The 16,664-nt window shown below is 68.6% G+C and overlaps 4 protein-coding genes across 4 annotated transcripts in view; 3 read left to right on the top strand and 1 right to left on the bottom strand.

Moving 5' to 3' along the window:
- Positions 1 to 17: 17 nt before the first annotated feature.
- OTUB1 (OTU deubiquitinase, ubiquitin aldehyde binding 1) lies at positions 18 to 2,973 on the top strand. The gene is made up of 7 exons (XM_014893409.2): positions 18 to 168; positions 462 to 523; positions 621 to 719; positions 983 to 1,101; positions 1,506 to 1,590; positions 1,697 to 1,891; positions 2,648 to 2,973. Exons 1-7 carry the CDS (start codon positions 108 to 110, stop codon positions 2,843 to 2,845), a joined length of 819 nt encoding a protein of 272 aa, XP_014748895.1. The 5' UTR covers positions 18 to 107; the 3' UTR covers positions 2,846 to 2,973.
- A 694-nt stretch (positions 2,974 to 3,667) lies between these two features.
- Positions 3,668 to 7,284, top strand: LOC106863847 (leucine-rich repeat transmembrane protein FLRT1). Its single transcript, XM_088155032.1, has 3 exons — positions 3,668 to 3,728; positions 4,748 to 4,844; positions 5,257 to 7,284. Exon 3 carries the CDS (start codon positions 5,272 to 5,274, stop codon positions 7,105 to 7,107), a length of 1,836 nt encoding a protein of 611 aa, XP_088011158.1. The 5' UTR covers positions 3,668 to 3,728; positions 4,748 to 4,844; positions 5,257 to 5,271; the 3' UTR covers positions 7,108 to 7,284.
- Positions 7,285 to 8,406: 1,122 nt separating this feature from the next.
- On the top strand, positions 8,407 to 14,347 carry STIP1 (stress induced phosphoprotein 1). The gene is given in 17 exon segments (XM_088155015.1): positions 8,407 to 8,565; positions 9,318 to 9,354; positions 9,357 to 9,526; positions 10,096 to 10,237; positions 10,440 to 10,581; positions 11,060 to 11,222; positions 11,658 to 11,784; positions 11,868 to 11,970; positions 12,065 to 12,185; positions 12,262 to 12,358; positions 12,447 to 12,551; positions 12,723 to 12,742; positions 12,924 to 12,960; positions 13,132 to 13,235; positions 13,329 to 13,419; positions 13,422 to 13,500; positions 13,827 to 14,347. Coding segments are annotated over 17 exon segments (1,770 nt in total). The 3' UTR covers positions 13,900 to 14,347.
- Positions 14,292 to 16,664, bottom strand: part of LOC148220587 (fermitin family homolog 3-like) — a 5,789-nt gene continuing 3,416 nt past the window's right edge. The window contains 7 exon segments of the mRNA XM_088155014.1: positions 14,292 to 14,594; positions 14,934 to 14,954; positions 15,006 to 15,126; positions 15,253 to 15,313; positions 15,704 to 15,827; positions 16,284 to 16,386; positions 16,388 to 16,533. Coding sequence (XP_088011140.1) covers positions 14,433 to 14,594; positions 14,934 to 14,954; positions 15,006 to 15,126; positions 15,253 to 15,313; positions 15,704 to 15,827; positions 16,284 to 16,386; positions 16,388 to 16,533 — 738 coding nt within the window. The 3' untranslated portion in view covers positions 14,292 to 14,432.

Genomic DNA, 16,664 nt, shown 5'->3' with positions numbered 1-16,664 from the left:
GGGGCTTTCGCGTTCCCGGAAGCGGCGCTGAACCGGAAGCGGCGCGGGCGCTGCCCCGGAAGTGGCGGGCGCTGCCCCGGAAGCGGCGCGGGGCTGGCAGGGCGGCGATGGCGGCGGAGGAGCCTCAGCAGCCGCAGCCGGAGCCGCTGGGCGGCAGCGATGCCGATGGTACCGATGGAGCCCCCTCACACGTCCCCATCCCGCCACCCTCGGGATGGCGTCCCCCGGTTCCCTCACGCGCCGCGGCCCCGCTTCTCCCGGGAGAGCCTCGATCCTCTCGGCAGCCCCCGGACCGCCCCCGGTTCTCTGAACCCACCGACCAAAATCCTCCAAAACCGCCCCGATCCCTCCCCGCTCCCCTCGGCCTCCCCCCCCCAGCACCCTCCCGTGGGGACCCCCGAGCCCCCAGACCCTCCCGGTGGGGCTCGGGACCCCCCGGTGACCCCCGGTGTCCCCCCCAGGCGTGAACTGCTTGGCCTACGACGAGGCGATCATGGCGCAGCAGGACCGGATCCAGCAGGAGGTGGGGAACACCCCCCGCCCCAAATTCCCCTCAAATCCCCCCCGGGCCCGCCCCCCGCGGGGTCCCCAGGCCGTGACCCCCGGTCCGCCCCCCGCAGATCGCGGTGCAGAACCCGCTGGTGTCGGAGCGCCTGGAGCTGTCCGAGCTCTACAAGGAGTACGCGGAGGATGACCACGTGTACCAGGAGAAGATCAAGGTGCGGCACTGGGACGGACTGGGATGGACTGGGGGGACACTGGGACACCAGCAGGGGACACGAGACAGCGCTGGGACATACTGGAAACAGCACCGGGGTGGGACTGGGAGCTGCTCTGGGACACTGGGACGAGGCTGGGGACGGCACCAGTATAGAACTGGGAGGCGCTGGGACACCAGGCTGGGGTTGGCTGCAGCTGGGCTGTCCCCGGGGCTGTCCCCACAGTGTCCCCACGGTGTCCCCACGGTGTCCCCTGTCCCCAGGACCTGCTGCAGAAATATTCCTACATTCGGAAGACGCGGCCGGACGGGAATTGTTTCTACCGCGCCTTCGGCTTCGCGCACCTGGAGGCGCTGCTGGAGGACGGGCAGGAGCTGCAGCGGTGGGCCCCGAAAACACCCCGGGAACCCCCCGAAAACAGACCTGGGAATCCCAAAAATACCCCGGGACCCCAAAAACACCCCCTGGGAATCCCAAAAACACCCCGGGACCCCTAAACAGCCCCTGAAACCCCCCAAAAACAGCCCTGGAGACCCTCAAAACACTCAGAGACCCCCAAACACCTGGAGACCTCCAAAACACCCTGAGAGCCCCCAAAACCCTCAGAGCGTCTCCAAAACCTCCAGAAACTCCCTAAAACACGCTGAGAGCTCTAAACACCCCCAGGGAGCTCCCAAAGCCCCCCGGGAGTCACCCCCCGGATCCCCCCGAGCGCCCTCCCGGCCCCCCATGGATGTCGGGGAGTCCCTTTGGGACCCCCCCCGAGCCCCCCCCGTGTCCCCCCAGGTTCAAGGAGGTGTCGGCGCGGAGCAAAGAGGAGCTGGTGGCGCAGGGGTTCACCGAGTTCACCATCGAGGACTTCCACAACACGGTGGGGACACCTGGGGGGACACCTGGGGGGGACACGGGGGGGACACGGGTGTGTGTGTAGGTGTGACACAGGTGTCACACACACCTGACCAGGTGTGTCCCCGCAGCTGATGGAGCTGATCGAGCGCGTGGAGCGCCGGGTGCCGCTGCCGGAGCTGCTGGCAGCGTTTAACGAGCCGGCCACCTCGGATTACCTGGTGGTTTACCTGCGGCTGCTCACCTCGGGCTGCCTGCAGCGCCACCGGCGCTTCTTCGAGCAGTTCCTCGAGGGGGGGCGCAGCATCAAGGAGTTCTGCCAGCAGGTATGGGCACCTGGGACACCTGGGGTACCATACCTGGGGTACCATACCTGGGGTACCATACCTGGGGTACCTGGGGCACCATACCTGGGGTACCTGGGGCACCTGGGGTACCATACCTGGGGTACCTGGGGCACCTGGGGTACCATACCTGGGACACCTGGGGCACCTGGGGCACCATACCTGGGGTACCTGGAGCACCTGGGGCACCATACCTGGGGTACCTGGGGCACCATACCTGGGGTACCTGGAGCACCTGGGGTACCATACCTGGGGTACCTGGAGCACCTGGGGCACCATACCTGGGGTACCTGGGACACCTGGGGCACCATACCTGGGGTACCTGGAGCAGCCGGGGCACCATACCTGGGGTACCTGGGGTATCATACCTGGAACACCTGGAATACCTGGGGTACCATACCTGGGACACCTGGAGCACCTGGGGTACCATACCTGGGGTACCTGGGGCACCTGGGGCACCATACCTGGGATGCCTAGGACACCTGGGTACCATACCTGGGGTACCTGGGACACGTGGGGTACCATACCTGGGGTACCTGGGGTACCATACCTGGAATACCTGGCAGCTCTGCCAGCAGGTACAGGGTGGGCACAGCACACACGACAGGTGTGTCACCACCCGTGGGGCTGGCCCGGTGCCCTGCAGGACCCCGATGGGGCAGGGATGGGGCTCGTGCTGCCCCCCCCGGACCCGTGCCAGGTGTCACACACCTGTCCGTGTGTCCGTGTGTCCGGCAGGAGGTGGAGCCCATGTGCAAGGAGAGTGACCACATCCACATCATCGCGCTGGCGCGGGCGCTGCACGTCTCCATCCTGGTGGAGTACATGGACCGGGGCGAGGGCGGCGCCACCAACCCGCACGTGTTCCCCGAGGGCTCCCAGCCCCGCGTCTGCCTCCTCTACCGCCCCGGCCACTACGACATCCTCTACAAGTGACCCCCAGACCGACCCCCAGCTCCGGGGGTCCCCCCAAAACCCCCCCGGCCCCGCTGCGGCCGCGCCTCCCCCCACCCCCCCCCAAGCCCACCCCGCTCCTGTCCCAGCGCTCCCAATAAAGAAATGGCCCCGAGGCATGAGCGTGTTTATTTGGGGAGGGGGAGGTTTGGGGAGGGAGGGGAGGGGGTTTGGACACTCTTGGGGGGCAGTTTGGGGTGGGGAGGGGGAGTTTGAGGCATTTGAGAGGGTGGGAGGAGGTTGGGACCCCCCTCCCTTGGGGGAAATTGAGGGGTCGGGGACCCCCTTTAGGGGCTGAGGGTGGGGGGAAGGAGGTTGGGGACCCTTTGGGGTGACGCTTGGGGGTCTCCGAGGTTTTCGGGGGGCACTTGGGGGCCCCTCCCCTGCCTTGAGGGGATCTGGGGAGGGAAATGAGGCTGGGGGCAAAGTTTGGGGTCTGGGTAGAACCCAGTGAAGGCTCTGGGGGGAGTTTTGGGGAGGGGGGGGATGCCAATGAAGAGTCTGGGGGCGCAATTTTGAGGAGGGGAGGGGGGGGTCCCCGACCTCGCCCAGCCCCAGGGCCAGGACCCCCAAATCCGCCCCTCCCCACACCGAGGGGGGAGCTCCCCGTACGATTCCCACCCCCCCCTTCCCAAAATTCCCAGGCAGGGAAGCGCCACCGCCCCCTCCCTAAATCCCCCCGCACCGGGGGGGGGCGGTCCCGGTCCGGTTCTTCCCCCTCCCACCCCCTCCCCAAATCCCCCCGCACCGGGGGGCGGTCCCGGTCCGGCCCCCCCTCCCCAGGCCCCCCCTCCGCCGCCGCCTTCCCACGCCCGCAGCCGCCGCCGCCGCCGCCGGGCCCGCACGCGCCGCCCGGTACCACCCGGTAAGGACCCCCCGGGCCCCCCCCGGGACCCCCCGAACCCAACCCCCCCCTCCCTCCCTCCCCACTCACCCCCCCCGGCCCCGGTACCCGCGGATGCTCAGCCCGGGGGAGGCTCCGTTCGGCCGGAGCGGGGCCCGTTCCCGCCCGTGGCTCCTCGGAGCGACCCCTCCCCCATCACACAGAGACCCCCCCCCAATCCCTTGCGACCCCCCCCAGCCCCCCCCCCAAATCCGCCGTGTCCCCACCCCCCCCTCCCCCCTTCCCAGGGATGCTCCAGCCCGGGGGGAGGGGCCCAAGCGTCCGGGAGAGGAGGGGGACACCCAGGCGCAGCCCTGCCCCCACCCTGAGCCCCCCCCACGACCTCCCCAAATCCCGCCGGGACCCCCAGGACCCCCCCCCAAATTCTGCCGGTACCCGGGGATGCTCCGGGGGGGGGGGGAGGGACCGTCCGGGCTGGGTGGGGGGGGAGGGGAGGAAAGAGGGGCCCGGAGACCCGGGGGCGACCCCCCCCCCCCCCAAATAAACACCCCCCGCCTCCCACCAGCACCCCCAGACCCCTCAAACCCCCCCGGGACCCCCCGGGATGCTCCAGGCTGGGGGGGGGGGGGGGCAGGATCAAGGTTTAGGGCACTGACCCCCCCCCATATCCATGGGACCCCCAAGGGCTCCCCAAAACCCCCCTGAGCCCCCCCAGGGCTGGCGGGGGGGTCACTGGGGGTGTCACCTGTGTCCCCTCCTGGGGGGGTCACCTGACCCCTCCCCCAGGCCGGGGCTGACGCAAGGGGGTCCCTGGGGCACGGAGGTCCCGGGGGGTTTGTGCGGGGGGGTCCCTAACGAGGCGCCGCTAATGAGGGGCGGTTCATTAGCGACGCTGCTAATTGGCCCCCGGAGGGGTGGGGGGAGGGCCCGGACACCTGGGTCCAGGCAGGTGTCACATGAAGCGGGGATGGGTGGGGGGGGGTTTGCCGTATGAGGACCCCCCCCCCCCCCCATGGCTAACGCCCCCTCCCCACCCTCAGGGGCCCCCCCGGCGGGGCGGGGGGGCCATGGAGCACCGGCGCCGGTAGCCACGGCCTGGCACGAGGAGCCCGTGACGCGAGGAGAGAGAGGAGCCAGGTAAGGCCCCGCCCCCAGCCAGCACACCTGGACGGCCGGGACCCCCCTAGGATGGGGGGGAGCCCCTACAAGGGGGGGCTGTGGGAAGAATTGGGGGGGGGGGGTCCATAAAATGGGGGAGGACCTATAATTGGGGGGGGTCTCTATGATGTGGGGGTCCCTATAATGGGGGGGGTCCCTAAAATTGGGGGGTTCCCCATAATGGGGGGGTCCCTACAGTGGGGGGAGGGGGTCCCTGCCCTTCCCACGGGGTCAGGCTGGGGGTCCTGGCCCCCCCTTTGATGGGGGGTGCTGAGTGAGGGAGAGGGGGGGGGGTTGGGTGGGTCCCGTCCTATTTGGGGTCGCGCTGGGGAGGGGGACGGACCCTGGGGGCTGCACCCCCTCCCCGCTGACCTCCCCCCACCCCCCACAGGACACCCGTCCACCCATGGCCCCCCCTCCCCCTCCCCTCCCCGTCCCTCCCGTCACCCGGGCACCGCGGGGGGGGCCGCCCCTCGTGCTGAGCGCCGTGGCCACCATCGCCCTGCTGACAGTCGCCACCGTCGGGGCCTGCCCGGCCGTTTGCCGCTGCTCCGGCGGCCGCGTTTACTGCAACGACCGCGGGCTCACGGCCGTGCCCGAGGGGCTCCCGCCCGGGGCCACCACGCTGTTCCTGCAGAACAACCGCATCGGCGACGCGGGGATCCCGGCTCGCCTGGGCCGGCTGCCGGCGCTGCGGGTGCTCTACCTGTACGCCAACGCCCTGGAGCAGCTCCCGGCTCACCTGCCGCCCGCGCTGCGGGAGCTGCACCTGCAGGAGAACAACGTGCGCGGCCTTTGCCGCCGGGCGCTGGCCCGGGCGCCGCTGCTCGAGCGGCTGCACCTGGACGACAACTCGGTGTCGGCGGCCGGCATCGAGGAGGACGCGTTCGCCGAGAACCGCCGGCTGCGCCTCCTCTTCCTCTCCCGCAACCACCTGAGCAGCGTCCCCGCGGGGCTGCCGCCGGCGCTGGAGGAGCTGCGCCTGGACGACAACCGCATCCACACCATCCCGCTGCGCGCCTTCGAGGGGCTGCCGGCGCTGCGGCGCCTGGTGCTGGACGGGAACCTGCTGGCGAACCAGCGCATGGCCGACGACACCTTCAGCCGCCTGGGCAACCTCAGCGAGCTCTCGCTGGGCCGCAACGCGCTGGCGGCGCCGCCGGCCAACCTGCCCCGGGCTCGGCTCCGCCGCCTGTCGCTGGCCGCCAACGCCATCAGCCACGTGCCGGCCGGAGCGCTGGCCAGGATGAGGGCGCTGGAGCGGCTGGACCTGTCGGACAACAACCTGACCACGCTGCCCAGGGGGCTCTTCGACGATCTGGGCAGCCTGAGCCACCTGGGGCTGCGGAACAACCCCTGGTTCTGCGGCTGCAACCTGGCCTGGCTGCGGGACTGGCTGCGCCGCCGCGCCCCGCCGCGCCTCGAGGTGCGGGGATTGCTGTGCCAGGCCCCGGCCAGGCTGCGGGGGTTGCCGGTGGGCGAGCTGCGGGGCGAGATGGACGCGTGCGAGAGCCCGGCCTCGGGGGGGGCTGCGGGCGGGGGGACGTCCCCCGCCGTGGCCGCCGTGTCCCCCGCCGTGGTGGCCGCGTCGTCGCCGGGAGCCGCCGCCACGCCGGGGCTGTGGGTGCAGGCGGCGCCGGGAGGGGCTCTGAGGGTTCGGTGGCCACCGGCTCCTCCCGGGGCGTCGCTGAGGCTGAGCTGGCTGCGGCCCGGGGGGGGGGCCGTGACCGAGACCTTGGTGCGGGGCGAGCGCGGCGAGTACGTGGTGCGGGCTCTGCAGCCGCGGGCCCCGTACCGGGTGTGCCTGGCCGCCCTGGAGCCCCCCGCCGCTCCCCCGCTCTGTGCCCAGGCCCGGGCGGGGGCCGGGGACCCCGCCCCACCCCAGGCCGGTTCTCCCGGAGCCCCCCCCGGGGACGCCGCTGCCCCCGTGCTCCCCCCGGCCGCGGCTCTGGGGGCGGCGGCGGCGGCGGCGGCCGGGGTGGTGCTGGGGGTGCTGGGGGGGTGGTGGAGGAGGAGGAGGAGGAGGAGGATGAGGATGATGATGGGGGGGCCGCCCTTGCAGCCCCCCAAAGGCGGCGGGGGGGGGAGGCTGGCGCTGAGGCCGCTGCGGGCCCCCGAGGAGGGGGGGATCCGCACCGTGTACCCCCCCCCGCCGCCGCCGCCGCCGCCGCCGCTGCCCCCCCCCGGCGTGCGGGGCTACCGGGGGGGGCAGGTGCCCCATGGGGGGGGAGGGGGGTCTTGATAAGGGGGAGGGGGCGGCCTCTTCCTGGGACACCCCCCGTGCCCGTTTTGGGGACCCCTCCCGGGCTGTGGCGCCGTGCCCCGGCTCCGAGGACATTGCGGGGGAACCTTTTAGGGGCGTTTTGGCTTTTTTAAAGGTGTTTTTTTTCGGCACCGCGGCTTTTTGGGGGGGGGGGGGGAATAAAAGGGCAGATTTGGTGCAGGAATGGGATTTTGGGGAGGGGGAGTGGACGGACCCCGAGAGCCACGACCCCCCCTGGCAGCTCCTGGGGGTGGGGGTGGGGAGGACCCAGGGGTCGGGGTGGTTCCCCCCTCCCCCCACGCGCCTTCGGGGTGGGTCCGTGCCCCCCTTTCCCTCCCCCCACCCCGCGAGGTGCCTTCACCCCTCCTCCCGCCCCTGCCGTTGGATTTGGGGAAAAAAGGACCAAAATCAGGAAAAAAACCGACCCGAGAGGGCCGAGGGGGAGCCGAAATCCCCCTTCTCCTCCCCCCCCAATAAACCCAGCGGCTCCTTTTCCTGCTGGCGCCTCTTTCCCGTGGGACCGGAGGGGCTGGGGGGGAAATTTTGGGGGGGGGGTGGGACGTGACCTGGGGGTGGCACGGGAGGGGTGGGGGTGGCACTGGGGGTCCCGGGGTTGGTGACTCGGGGACCCCTCGGAGCGGGACGAGCAATGGGGGAGGGGGACGGGGGGGGGGAGGGCTGGGGAGTGGGGGGGGCTGGGGGGGGTTTACACCGGGGTCCTGTCAAGGTCACACGTGTGTCCCCCTCGACACCTCCATTCCCCCCAAGGGACCCCCTGGATTCACCGCCGTGACTCCCGCTGGCCTCGGGCGAGGGGCCCAGTGCAAGCCCCGCCCCTTTTTAGTGCAAACCCCGCCCCTTTTAGTGCAAGCCCCGCCCCTCCCAGCCAGACCTCCGCGCCGCCAGGGGGCGCGCCCCATCTCCGCCTCTCCTTCCTTCCGCTCCGCTCTCTATGATTAGCGCCGCTCGCAGCCAATGGAGAAGCGGAAAATTCCAGAAGTCCCAGCGGAGCCCAACCAATGAGCGCCCAGCGCCGGGAGATCCGACCTATGGGAGCGCGCGGGGGCGGGCCCCGGTGCCGGCTTCCGCCTGGGACGGGGCGGGCCCAGAGGATCCCGACAGCCAATGGGGAAGCAGGAGAGAGGGGCGGCAGCCAATGGGAGCGCGCGCGGGGGCGGGCGGGCGGGGCGGGCGGCCAATGGGCGCGGGGGGCGGGGCCGAGGGGTTCTAGCAGCTTCCAGAGGGCGGCGCGGGAGCGGCGCGAGCGGAGCCGTGGCCATGGAGGAGGTGGCGGAGGGGGGGGGCTCTGAGGGGTCCCGGGCACGGGCGGAGGGGCTGGGGGGGCCCGGGGGGTTCAGGGGGCCCGGGGACAGCGCCTGGGGGTCGGGACGGGGTCTGAGCGCGGATCCTGAAGGGGGTCGGGGGGTCCCTGCCGGGGTCGGGGGGCTCTGAGGGGGCTCAGGGCGGTTTTGGGTCTGGGGGTCCCTGAGGGGTCCTGGGGAGGTGGCGAGCGGGGCTTGGGGGAGCTGAGGGGCAGCGAGGGGGCCCCGGGGGGGTTTCAGGGTCCTTGAGGACGCGGGGAGGGCCTGGAGGGGTTTGGGGTCTCCGGTGAGCGCCTCCTTCCTCACGTTCTTGTTCTTCTTCCTCTTCGTCTCTCCTTCATCTTCACCTCCCTCATCCTCATCCTTCCGCCCTTGCTCACGCCTCTCTCGCCCCTCTTGCTGCTCTCGCTCTGCTCCCTCTTCCTGCCACTTGCCCTGCTTTGCTTCTTCATCCTCCTCATCTTCCCCGCACTTTGGTTATCCTCATCTTCCTCGTACCTTCATCATCCTCATCTTCCACACACCTTCATTCTCCTCATCTTCCTGACGCCTTCATCCTCTTCATCCTCTTCATCTTCCTCGCACCTTGCTGCTCCGGCCCTTCGCTGTTCTCCCTCCTTTCCCTTCGTCCCGTTCCCCTCCCTCCCTTCAATCTCTCTGTTCCTCTTCTTCCTCTTCTTCATCCTCTTCTCTTCCCGTTCCTCCTCTCTCTCGCTGTTCCTGTCCCTTTCCCATTCATCCTCTCACTGTCCCCGTTCCCTGTCCCGTTCCCGTTCCCCCTGTCCCGTTCCCGTTCCCCCTGTCCCGTTCCCGTTCCCCCTGTCCCGTTCTCCCGTTCCCGTTCCCGTTCCGGTTCCCGTGCCGCAGGCTCAGGAGCTGAAGGAGCGGGGGAACCGGGCTCTGGCGGCGGGGACGTGGAGGCAGCCGTGGGTCACTACTCGGCCGCCATCGCCCGGGACCCCAACAACCACGTCCTGTTCAGCAACCGCTCGGCAGCGTACGCGCGCCTGGGCGACTACGGGCGGGCCCTGGCTGATGCGTGCCGAACGCTGGAGCTGCGGCCCGACTGGGCCAAGGTGGGCACCTGGGCAAGGTGGGGCAAAACTGGGCAAGGTGGGGCAGAGTGGGCAAGGTGGGCAGACTGGGGCAAGGTGGGCACCTGGGCAAGGTGGGCACCTGGGCAAGGTGGGGCAGAGTGGGCAAGGTGGGCAGACTGGGGCAAGGTGGGCACCTGGGCAAGGTGGGCACCTGGCAAGGTGGGGCAGAGTGGGCAAGGTGGGCAGACTGGGGCAGATTGAGGCAACTGGGACAAAACTGGGGCAAGGTGGACAAACAGGGCAAGGCGGACAGCAGGGGCAAACTGGGCCGGGGTGGGGCAAAACTGGGGCAGAGTGGGGCAACTGGGCCAGGCTGGGGTGACTGGGGCAAGGTGGGGCAAGGTGGGCTCAGGGTGTGGGCGCACGGTTCCTGTGGGTCAGGGAGGGATGGGATTTTGGGGGGTGATTTTGGGGGGTCTGTGCAGCCCCACTGGTCAGGAAGGGACAGGGTGAGGGACTGACCACGGAGGGTCAGGGTGGGGGTCCCAGAGTCCCCCCCCCACGCCCCCCGAGGGCCAGCTGGGGTCTCAGAGCAGGTGCCCCCCCAGGGCTACTCACGGAAGGCGGCGGCTCTGGAGTTCCTGCAGCGCCTGGAGGAGGCCAAGGCCACCTACGAGGAGGGGCTGGCACGGGACCCTGGCAATGAGCAGCTCCTGCAGGGCCTGCGGGGCGTGGAGACCAGGCTGGCAGGTATGGGGGGCTCTCAGGGCAATCTGGGGGGCCGAGGAGTGGCCTGGGACAGAGTTTAGGTGGTCCTAAAAGGATCCGAGCAGCTCGGAGAGTTTGAGGTGCTGGGGACGGGGACAGAGCTGAGTTTGGGGTGTTGAGAGCAGGATTTGGGAATCCCCGCGGGGATTTTTGGGGCGCCTGACCCTTTGTGACCCCGTTGCAGAGCGGAAGCTGCTGAACCCCTTCAGTGCCCCCGACCTGCTGGCCCGGCTGGAGGCCGACCCCCGGACCCGGGGGCTGCTGGGGGACCCCGAGTACCGGCGGCTGCTGGAGACGCTGCGCAGCGACCCCGGGCAGCTGGGGGCGTCAGTGCGGGGCTGGGGGCACTGGGAGGGCTGTGGGGGCACTGGGAGGGAGTTCTGGGGGTCTGGGAGGGGTTTGGGAGGGAGTTCTGGGGCACTGGGAATGTGCTGGAGGCACTGGGAGGGATTTGGGGGGACTGGGAGGGGTTTGGGGGCACTGGGGAGGGTTTGGAAGGGGCTCGGGGAGTAAATTGGGACAGCCAGCAGGTGCACTGGGAGCACTGGGAATGGCTGGGGGGCACTGGGGAGATGGGAAGGAATTTTTGGGGGGCTGGGAAGTGTTTTGAGGGGGGATAAGGAAGAGTTTGGAAGGGGCTCAGGGAACTGGAATCAATGGGGACAGCCAGCAGGGGCACTGGGAGCACTGGGAGGGAGTTTTGGGTGTCCAGGAGCACCCCCCCCCCCCTCCTTCGAGGAGGATTTTGGGATGAAGATTTTGGGGGAACATTTTGGGATGGAAATGTTGGGTCCCCCTCCCCAGGAAGCTGCAGGACCCGCGGGTGATGACCACGCTGAGCGTCCTGCTGGGGGTGGAGCTGAGCGGGGCCGAGGAGGAGGAGGAGGCGCCTTCCCCACCCCCACCGCCCCCCCCGCCCCCCTCCCAGCCCCCCCCAGCCGAGGAGCTCCCCCAGAACAAGCAGGAGGTGAGGGGGGGGGGGGGGTCCCCAAAAAAGGGAGGAGAGATCGGGGTCGGGGGGAGTTTTGGGGGGCCGGAGGAGGAGGTGGGATTTGGGGAGGGGTCCCAGCCAGGTTTAGGGGTGAGGGGTCAGTTTTGGGGGATTTCAGCCGTTTTTGGGGTGTTTCCCCCCAGGCTCAGAAGGAAAAGGAGCTGGGTGATGGGGAGAGGGTCTGGGTGTGAAATCTGGGGGGATTTCAGCCGTTTTTGGGGTGTTTCCCCCCAGGCTCAGAGGCAGAAGGAGCTGGGTGATGGGGAGAGGGTCTGGGTGTGAAATTTGGGGGGATTTCAGCCGTTTTTGGGGTGTTTCCCCCAGGCTCAGAGGCAGAAGGAGCTGGGTGATGGGGAGAGGGTCTGGCTGTGAAATTTGGGGGGATTTCAGCCGTTTTTGGGGTCCCCCCAGGCTCAGAAGGAGAAGGAATTGGGCAACGCCGCCTACAAGCGCAAGGAATTCCCGGCGGCGCTGGAGCACTACACCCGCGCCGAGCAGCTGGACCCCACCAACATGACCTATGTCACCAACCAAGCAGGTTTGTCACCCCAAAAGCCCCCTAAACCCCCCGTCCCGAACCCCAAACACCCCTGAACCCCCCCAAAATTCCCCTCCCTCCAGCCGTGTACTTCGAGACGGGCGAGTACGAGCGGTGCCGGGCGCTGTGCGAGCGCGCCATCGAGGTGGGCAGGGAGAACCGAGAGGATTACAGGCAGATTGCCAAGTGAGTCCGGCCGGGTTTTTGGGGGTGTCTGGGGTATCCCTGTACCCCCCACCTCCCCAAAAAAAAAAACCCCCATCGCCGTCGCTGCCGGCAGGGCCTACGCCCGCATTGGGAACTCGTATTTCCGCGAGGAGCGCTACAAGGACGCCGTGCACTTCTACAACAAATCCCTGGCCGAGCACCGCACGCCTGACGTGCTCAAAAAGTGTCAGCAGGTGAGCTGGGGGGGCACGGGGACAGCGGGGGGACCCCCCCAGACCCCTCCCTGAACCCCCCGAATCGCCGCCGCAGGCCGAGAAGATCCTGAAGGAGCAGGAGCGCTTGGCCTACATCGACCCCGACCTGGCGCTGGAGGAGAAGAACAAAGGCAACGAGTGCTTCCAGCGAGGTCTGGGTGGGGGGGCCCTGAGGGGTTTGGGGAGGGGTCTCTGAGGGGTTTGGGGCACGCCCTGAGGGTGAGGAGGGGTCTGTTTGCAGGGGATTACCCCAGGCCATGAAGCATTACAGCGAGGCCATCCGGCGCAACCCGCACGAGGCGCGGCTCTACAGCAACCGGGCTGCGTGCTACACAAACTGCTCGAGTTCCCGCTGGCCTCAAGGTCCGGGGGGGCTGGGGGGCCGGGCTCGGGGGGTTTGGGGGCTGTGGGGCTGGGCTCGGGGGGTTTGGGGCCGGGCTCGGGGGGTTTGGGGGCTGTGGGGCTGGGTTCGGGGGTCCTGGGGTGGTTTGAGGGGTGAGGATCAGTTTGGAGAAGGATTTAGGATGGGTTTGAGAGTCCTGAGGTGGTGTGGGGGGACAGAGGGACAAGGGGTGCTGGTTTTTGGGGGACAGAGGGATGTGGGGTGCTGGTTTTTTGGGGGACAGAGGGACATGGGGGGTGGTTTGGGGTTGTTTGGAGGGTGCAGGGGCCGCTTTGGGTTCCTGGGCCGTTCCTGACCCCCCCGTTTGTCCCCAGGACTGTGAGGAGTGCATCCGGCTGGAGCCAACCTTCAGTGAGTGAGGGACAGAGGGGACAGAGGGGACACGCAGGGACAGGCCCTGCCCTTGCTCTGCTGTTTCCTCATCATCCTCACCCTCCTCCTCCTCTGTCCCCGCCTTCCTGGTCCCGCCCTCCCTGTCCCCGATGTCCCCCGTGTCCCCTCCCCTGTCCCCCGTGTCCCCAGTCAAGGGTTACACCCGGAAGGCCGCAGCTCTCGAGGCCATGCGCGATTACACCAAGGCCATGGAGGTTTATCAGCGGGCCCTGGAGCTCGACCCCTCCTGCAAGGTGACCCCCCCCCCCCCCGGGATCCCCATGGGACCCCCCTGGGACCCCCATGGGACCCCCGTGACCCCCCCGTGACCCCCCCGTGCCCCCCAGGAGGCGGCCGAGGGGCAGCGGCGCTGCCTGCGGGGGCAGCAGCAGCGCTCGGAGCCCCCCGAGGAGCTGCGGCGCCGGGCCCTGGCCGACCCGAGGTGCAGCAGATCATGGGGGACCCCGCCATGCGCCTCATCCTGGAGCAGATGCAGAAGGACCCGCAGGCCCTGAGCGAGTGAGTGTCCCCAAAGGGTCCCCAAAGGGTCCCCAAAGGGTCCCCAAAGTCGTGGGAGGTGACACTGAGCGTGGGGGAGGGTCCCCGGTGTCCCCAAATGGAGGGGGTGGGCGGGGGGGGTGGCATTGTCCGGTTGGGGCAGCTCGGGGAGACCCCCGGGGTGTCCCCAAAGTGTCCCCAGGGGTCACTCAGAGACCCCTGGGGTGTCCCCAAAGTGTCCCCTCATGTCCCCAAGGTGTCCCCAGGCTGTGCTGGGGTGTCCCCAGGTGTCCCCAAGGTGTCCCCTCACGTCCCCACCCCCCCGTGACCCCCCCGTGTCCCCCCAGGCACCTCAAGAACCCCCTGATAGCCCAGAAGATCCAGAAGCTGATGGACGTGGGGCTCATCGCCATCCGGTGACCCCCCCAAAACCCCGGGGACCCCCCTGGGGCCCCCCCCGGGGACACCCCCGACCCCTCGGGGTGCGGGGGGGAGGGTCTGGGGGTGCTGCCCCTCCCCCACCCCCCCCCTCCCCCCTCCCAAAAATCTCCTGTCGGTTCTGGGCGCTGCCACCCCCAATAAAGAGCGGAGCAGAGACCCCGGCTGGGGGCGATTCGGGGGGGATTGGGGGGGACTTGGGGGTCAGGAGGGGCTTGGGGGTCCCCGAAATGAGCGGGGACAGTGAGAGCCCCGGACACAGGGATGGGCTGGGACCCCCGTGTGTGGGGTCGGGGGGCTCCGACCCCTCCCATAAGAATTCGGGGGGCTCCAAACCCCTCCATAAGAATTCGGGGGGCTCCAAACCCCTCCCATAAGAATTCGGGGGTCTCCAAGCCCCCCACAAACACCGAGCTCCCCTCGAGCACCACGAGCGTGTTGAGATTTTTTGGGGGGGGTGGGGGGGAAGGGGAGGGGGTGACACTGTGGGGACAATGAGGGGGGGCGCGGGGGGCTCAGGGGTCGTACCCCCCCTCCATGAGGCGCTGCAGCTCGTGGGGGTCGCGGGGGGCCCCCCCCAGGGCCAGGTACCCCCCCAGGAACTGGTGCAGGACCCGGGGGGGGGCGGAGAGCACGCGGAGCCCCAGGGTGACGTCACCGCTGAGCCACAGCCGCACCTGGGGGGGTGGCTCGGGGTGAGACCCCTCCCCAAAAACACCCCGGGGCCTCCCAGTCCATGCCCAGTGTCCCCAGTGCCTCCCAGTCCCAACCGGTGCGGTCCTGGTGCTTTCCCAGTGCTCCAGTTCCCCCTGCAGCCAATTCCCAGTCACTCCCAGTGCATTCTCAGTGCTCCCAGTTCACTCCCAGCCCGTTCCCAGTGCTCCCAGTTCCCCCTGCAGCCAATTCCCAGTGCTCCCAGTCACTCCTAGTCCATTCCCAGTTCCCCCCCAGCCCATTCCCAGTGCTCCCAGTTCACTCCCAGCCCGTTCCCAGTGCTCCCAGTGCTCCCAGTTGACCTGCTGGCTGTCCCAGTTCACCCCCAGCCCGTTCCCAGTGCTCCCAGTTGACCTGCTGCTGTCCCAGTTCACGTCCCACTGGCGCAGGTCGCTGTAGCTCCAGCTCCGGGTGACGGCGCCGGAGCCGCGATCGATCCTGAGGAGCCGCGAGGGCCCCACGGCCAGAAACTCATCACGGGGGGCGCCCCGAAACCTGGGGGACCCCAAAAACAGAGCTGGGCACCCCGGAATACACCTGGGGCTCCGGGAATACACCTGGGACCCCCAAAAAATACACCTGGGACCCCCAAAAAATACACCTGGGACTGCAAAAATACACCTTGGGCTCCAGAAATACACCTGGGACCCCCGGAAATACACCTGGGGCTCCAGGAATACACCTGAGATCCCAAAATTACACCTGAGAGACCCCAAAAATACATCTGGGACTCCAAAATTCCACCTGGGACCCCAAAAAATACACCTGGGACTGCAAAAATACACCTGGGGCTCCAGAAAGACACCTGGGACCCCTTAAAATACACCTGAGACCCCCAAAAAATACACCTGGGACCCCCGGAAATACACCTGAGAGACTCCAAAAATACATCTGGGACCCCTGAAAATACACCTGGGGCTCCAAAACTACACCTGAGAAATCCCAAAAATACCTGAGAGCCCCCCCAGTGCCCCCCAGTCCTCCCCAGTGCCCCCCCAGTCACCCCCCAGTCCCCCCCAGTGCTCCCAGTACCCCCCAGTCCCCTCCCAGTCCCCCCCAGTGCTCCCAGTACCTGACCACGAAGATCCCCATCCGAAGCCGGGCAGGGCCCTCCAGGCCTGCAGGAATCGCAGCCGCGCCTGGGGGGGGCTCAGGGGCCCCACCCGGAGCAAAACCCCCAGGAGGCGCTGGGGGAACTGGAGAACTGGGAAATGTGAGGGGGAACTGGGAAATGGGGGGGGGAACTGGGAGAACTGGGAAATGAGAGGGGGAACTGGGAAATGGGGGGGGGGGGGAACTGGGAGAACTGGGAAATGAGAGGGGGAACTGGGAAATGGGGGGGGAGAACTGGGAGAACTGGGAAATGAGAGGGGAACTGGGAAATGGGGGGGGGAACTGGGAGAACTGGGAAATGTGAGGGGGAACTGGGAAATGAGAGGGGGAACTGGGAAATGGGGGGGGGAACTGGGAAATGGGGGGGGACGACTGGGAGAACTGGAGGGGTTGGGGGGTAAAATGTGGGGAGGGGTTTAATTTGAGGGGGGGTCTCGGGGTGGATTTAATTTGAGGGGGGTTTCTGAGAGGTTAATTTGGGGAGGTTCAATTTGGGGAGGGGTCCCGGGGAAGGTTTAATTTGGGGAGGGGTCCCGTACCTGTTTCCCTTTGAGGCTGCGCTGGAAGCGGGGGGGCAGCAACCGCCGCGGGTCCGGGGGGGCCCGGGCGGGGGTCCCGGGGGGTCTCCCCCCTCCGGCTGCGCCCCAAAACCTCCAGGACCCCCCGGATTTCTGCCCGGAGGGCGGTGGGCGATGAGGACCCTCCCCCCGAGGCCACGCGGCACCCACAGAGCCAGCGGGAGAATTGGGGGGCCTGGGGGGGGGCACAGTGGGACCCCCAAAATTTACACAGAAAAAAAAAAAAAAAACCAAAAAAACTCCCCCCAGAAAAATCCCCCAAAACCCCCCAGGAACTCCTTGAGACCCCCCCAAAAAAAATCCCCCAAACCCCCCGAGCTCCTCCCGACCCCTCCCCCCTTA

This window comes from Sturnus vulgaris, chromosome 34, assembly GCF_052056855.1.
Source record: "Sturnus vulgaris isolate bStuVul1 chromosome 34, bStuVul1.hap1, whole genome shotgun sequence".
In the NCBI taxonomy this organism is placed as follows: domain Eukaryota; kingdom Metazoa; phylum Chordata; class Aves; order Passeriformes; family Sturnidae; genus Sturnus; species Sturnus vulgaris.
The sequence above is the reverse complement of the archived record's forward strand: the minus strand, read 5'-3'. Positions and strand labels throughout refer to the sequence as shown.

What these genes read in the sequence shown, in the direction of transcription:
- OTUB1 (XM_014893409.2), top strand. Translation starts at nt 108, where the DNA reads ATGGCGGCGGAGGAGCCTCAGCAGCCGCAGCCGGAGCCGCTGGGCGGC. An exon ending in GACGGGCAGGAGCTGCAGCG is followed by an intron (nt 1,102 to 1,505) that starts GTGGGCCCCGAA and finishes GTGTCCCCCCAG; the next exon opens with GTTCAAGGAGGTGTCGGCGC. An exon ending in TCGAGGACTTCCACAACACG is followed by an intron (nt 1,591 to 1,696) that starts GTGGGGACACCT and finishes GTGTCCCCGCAG; the next exon opens with CTGATGGAGCTGATCGAGCG.
- LOC106863847 (XM_088155032.1), top strand. Translation starts at nt 5,272, where the DNA reads ATGGCCCCCCCTCCCCCTCCCCTCCCCGTCCCTCCCGTCACCCGGGCA.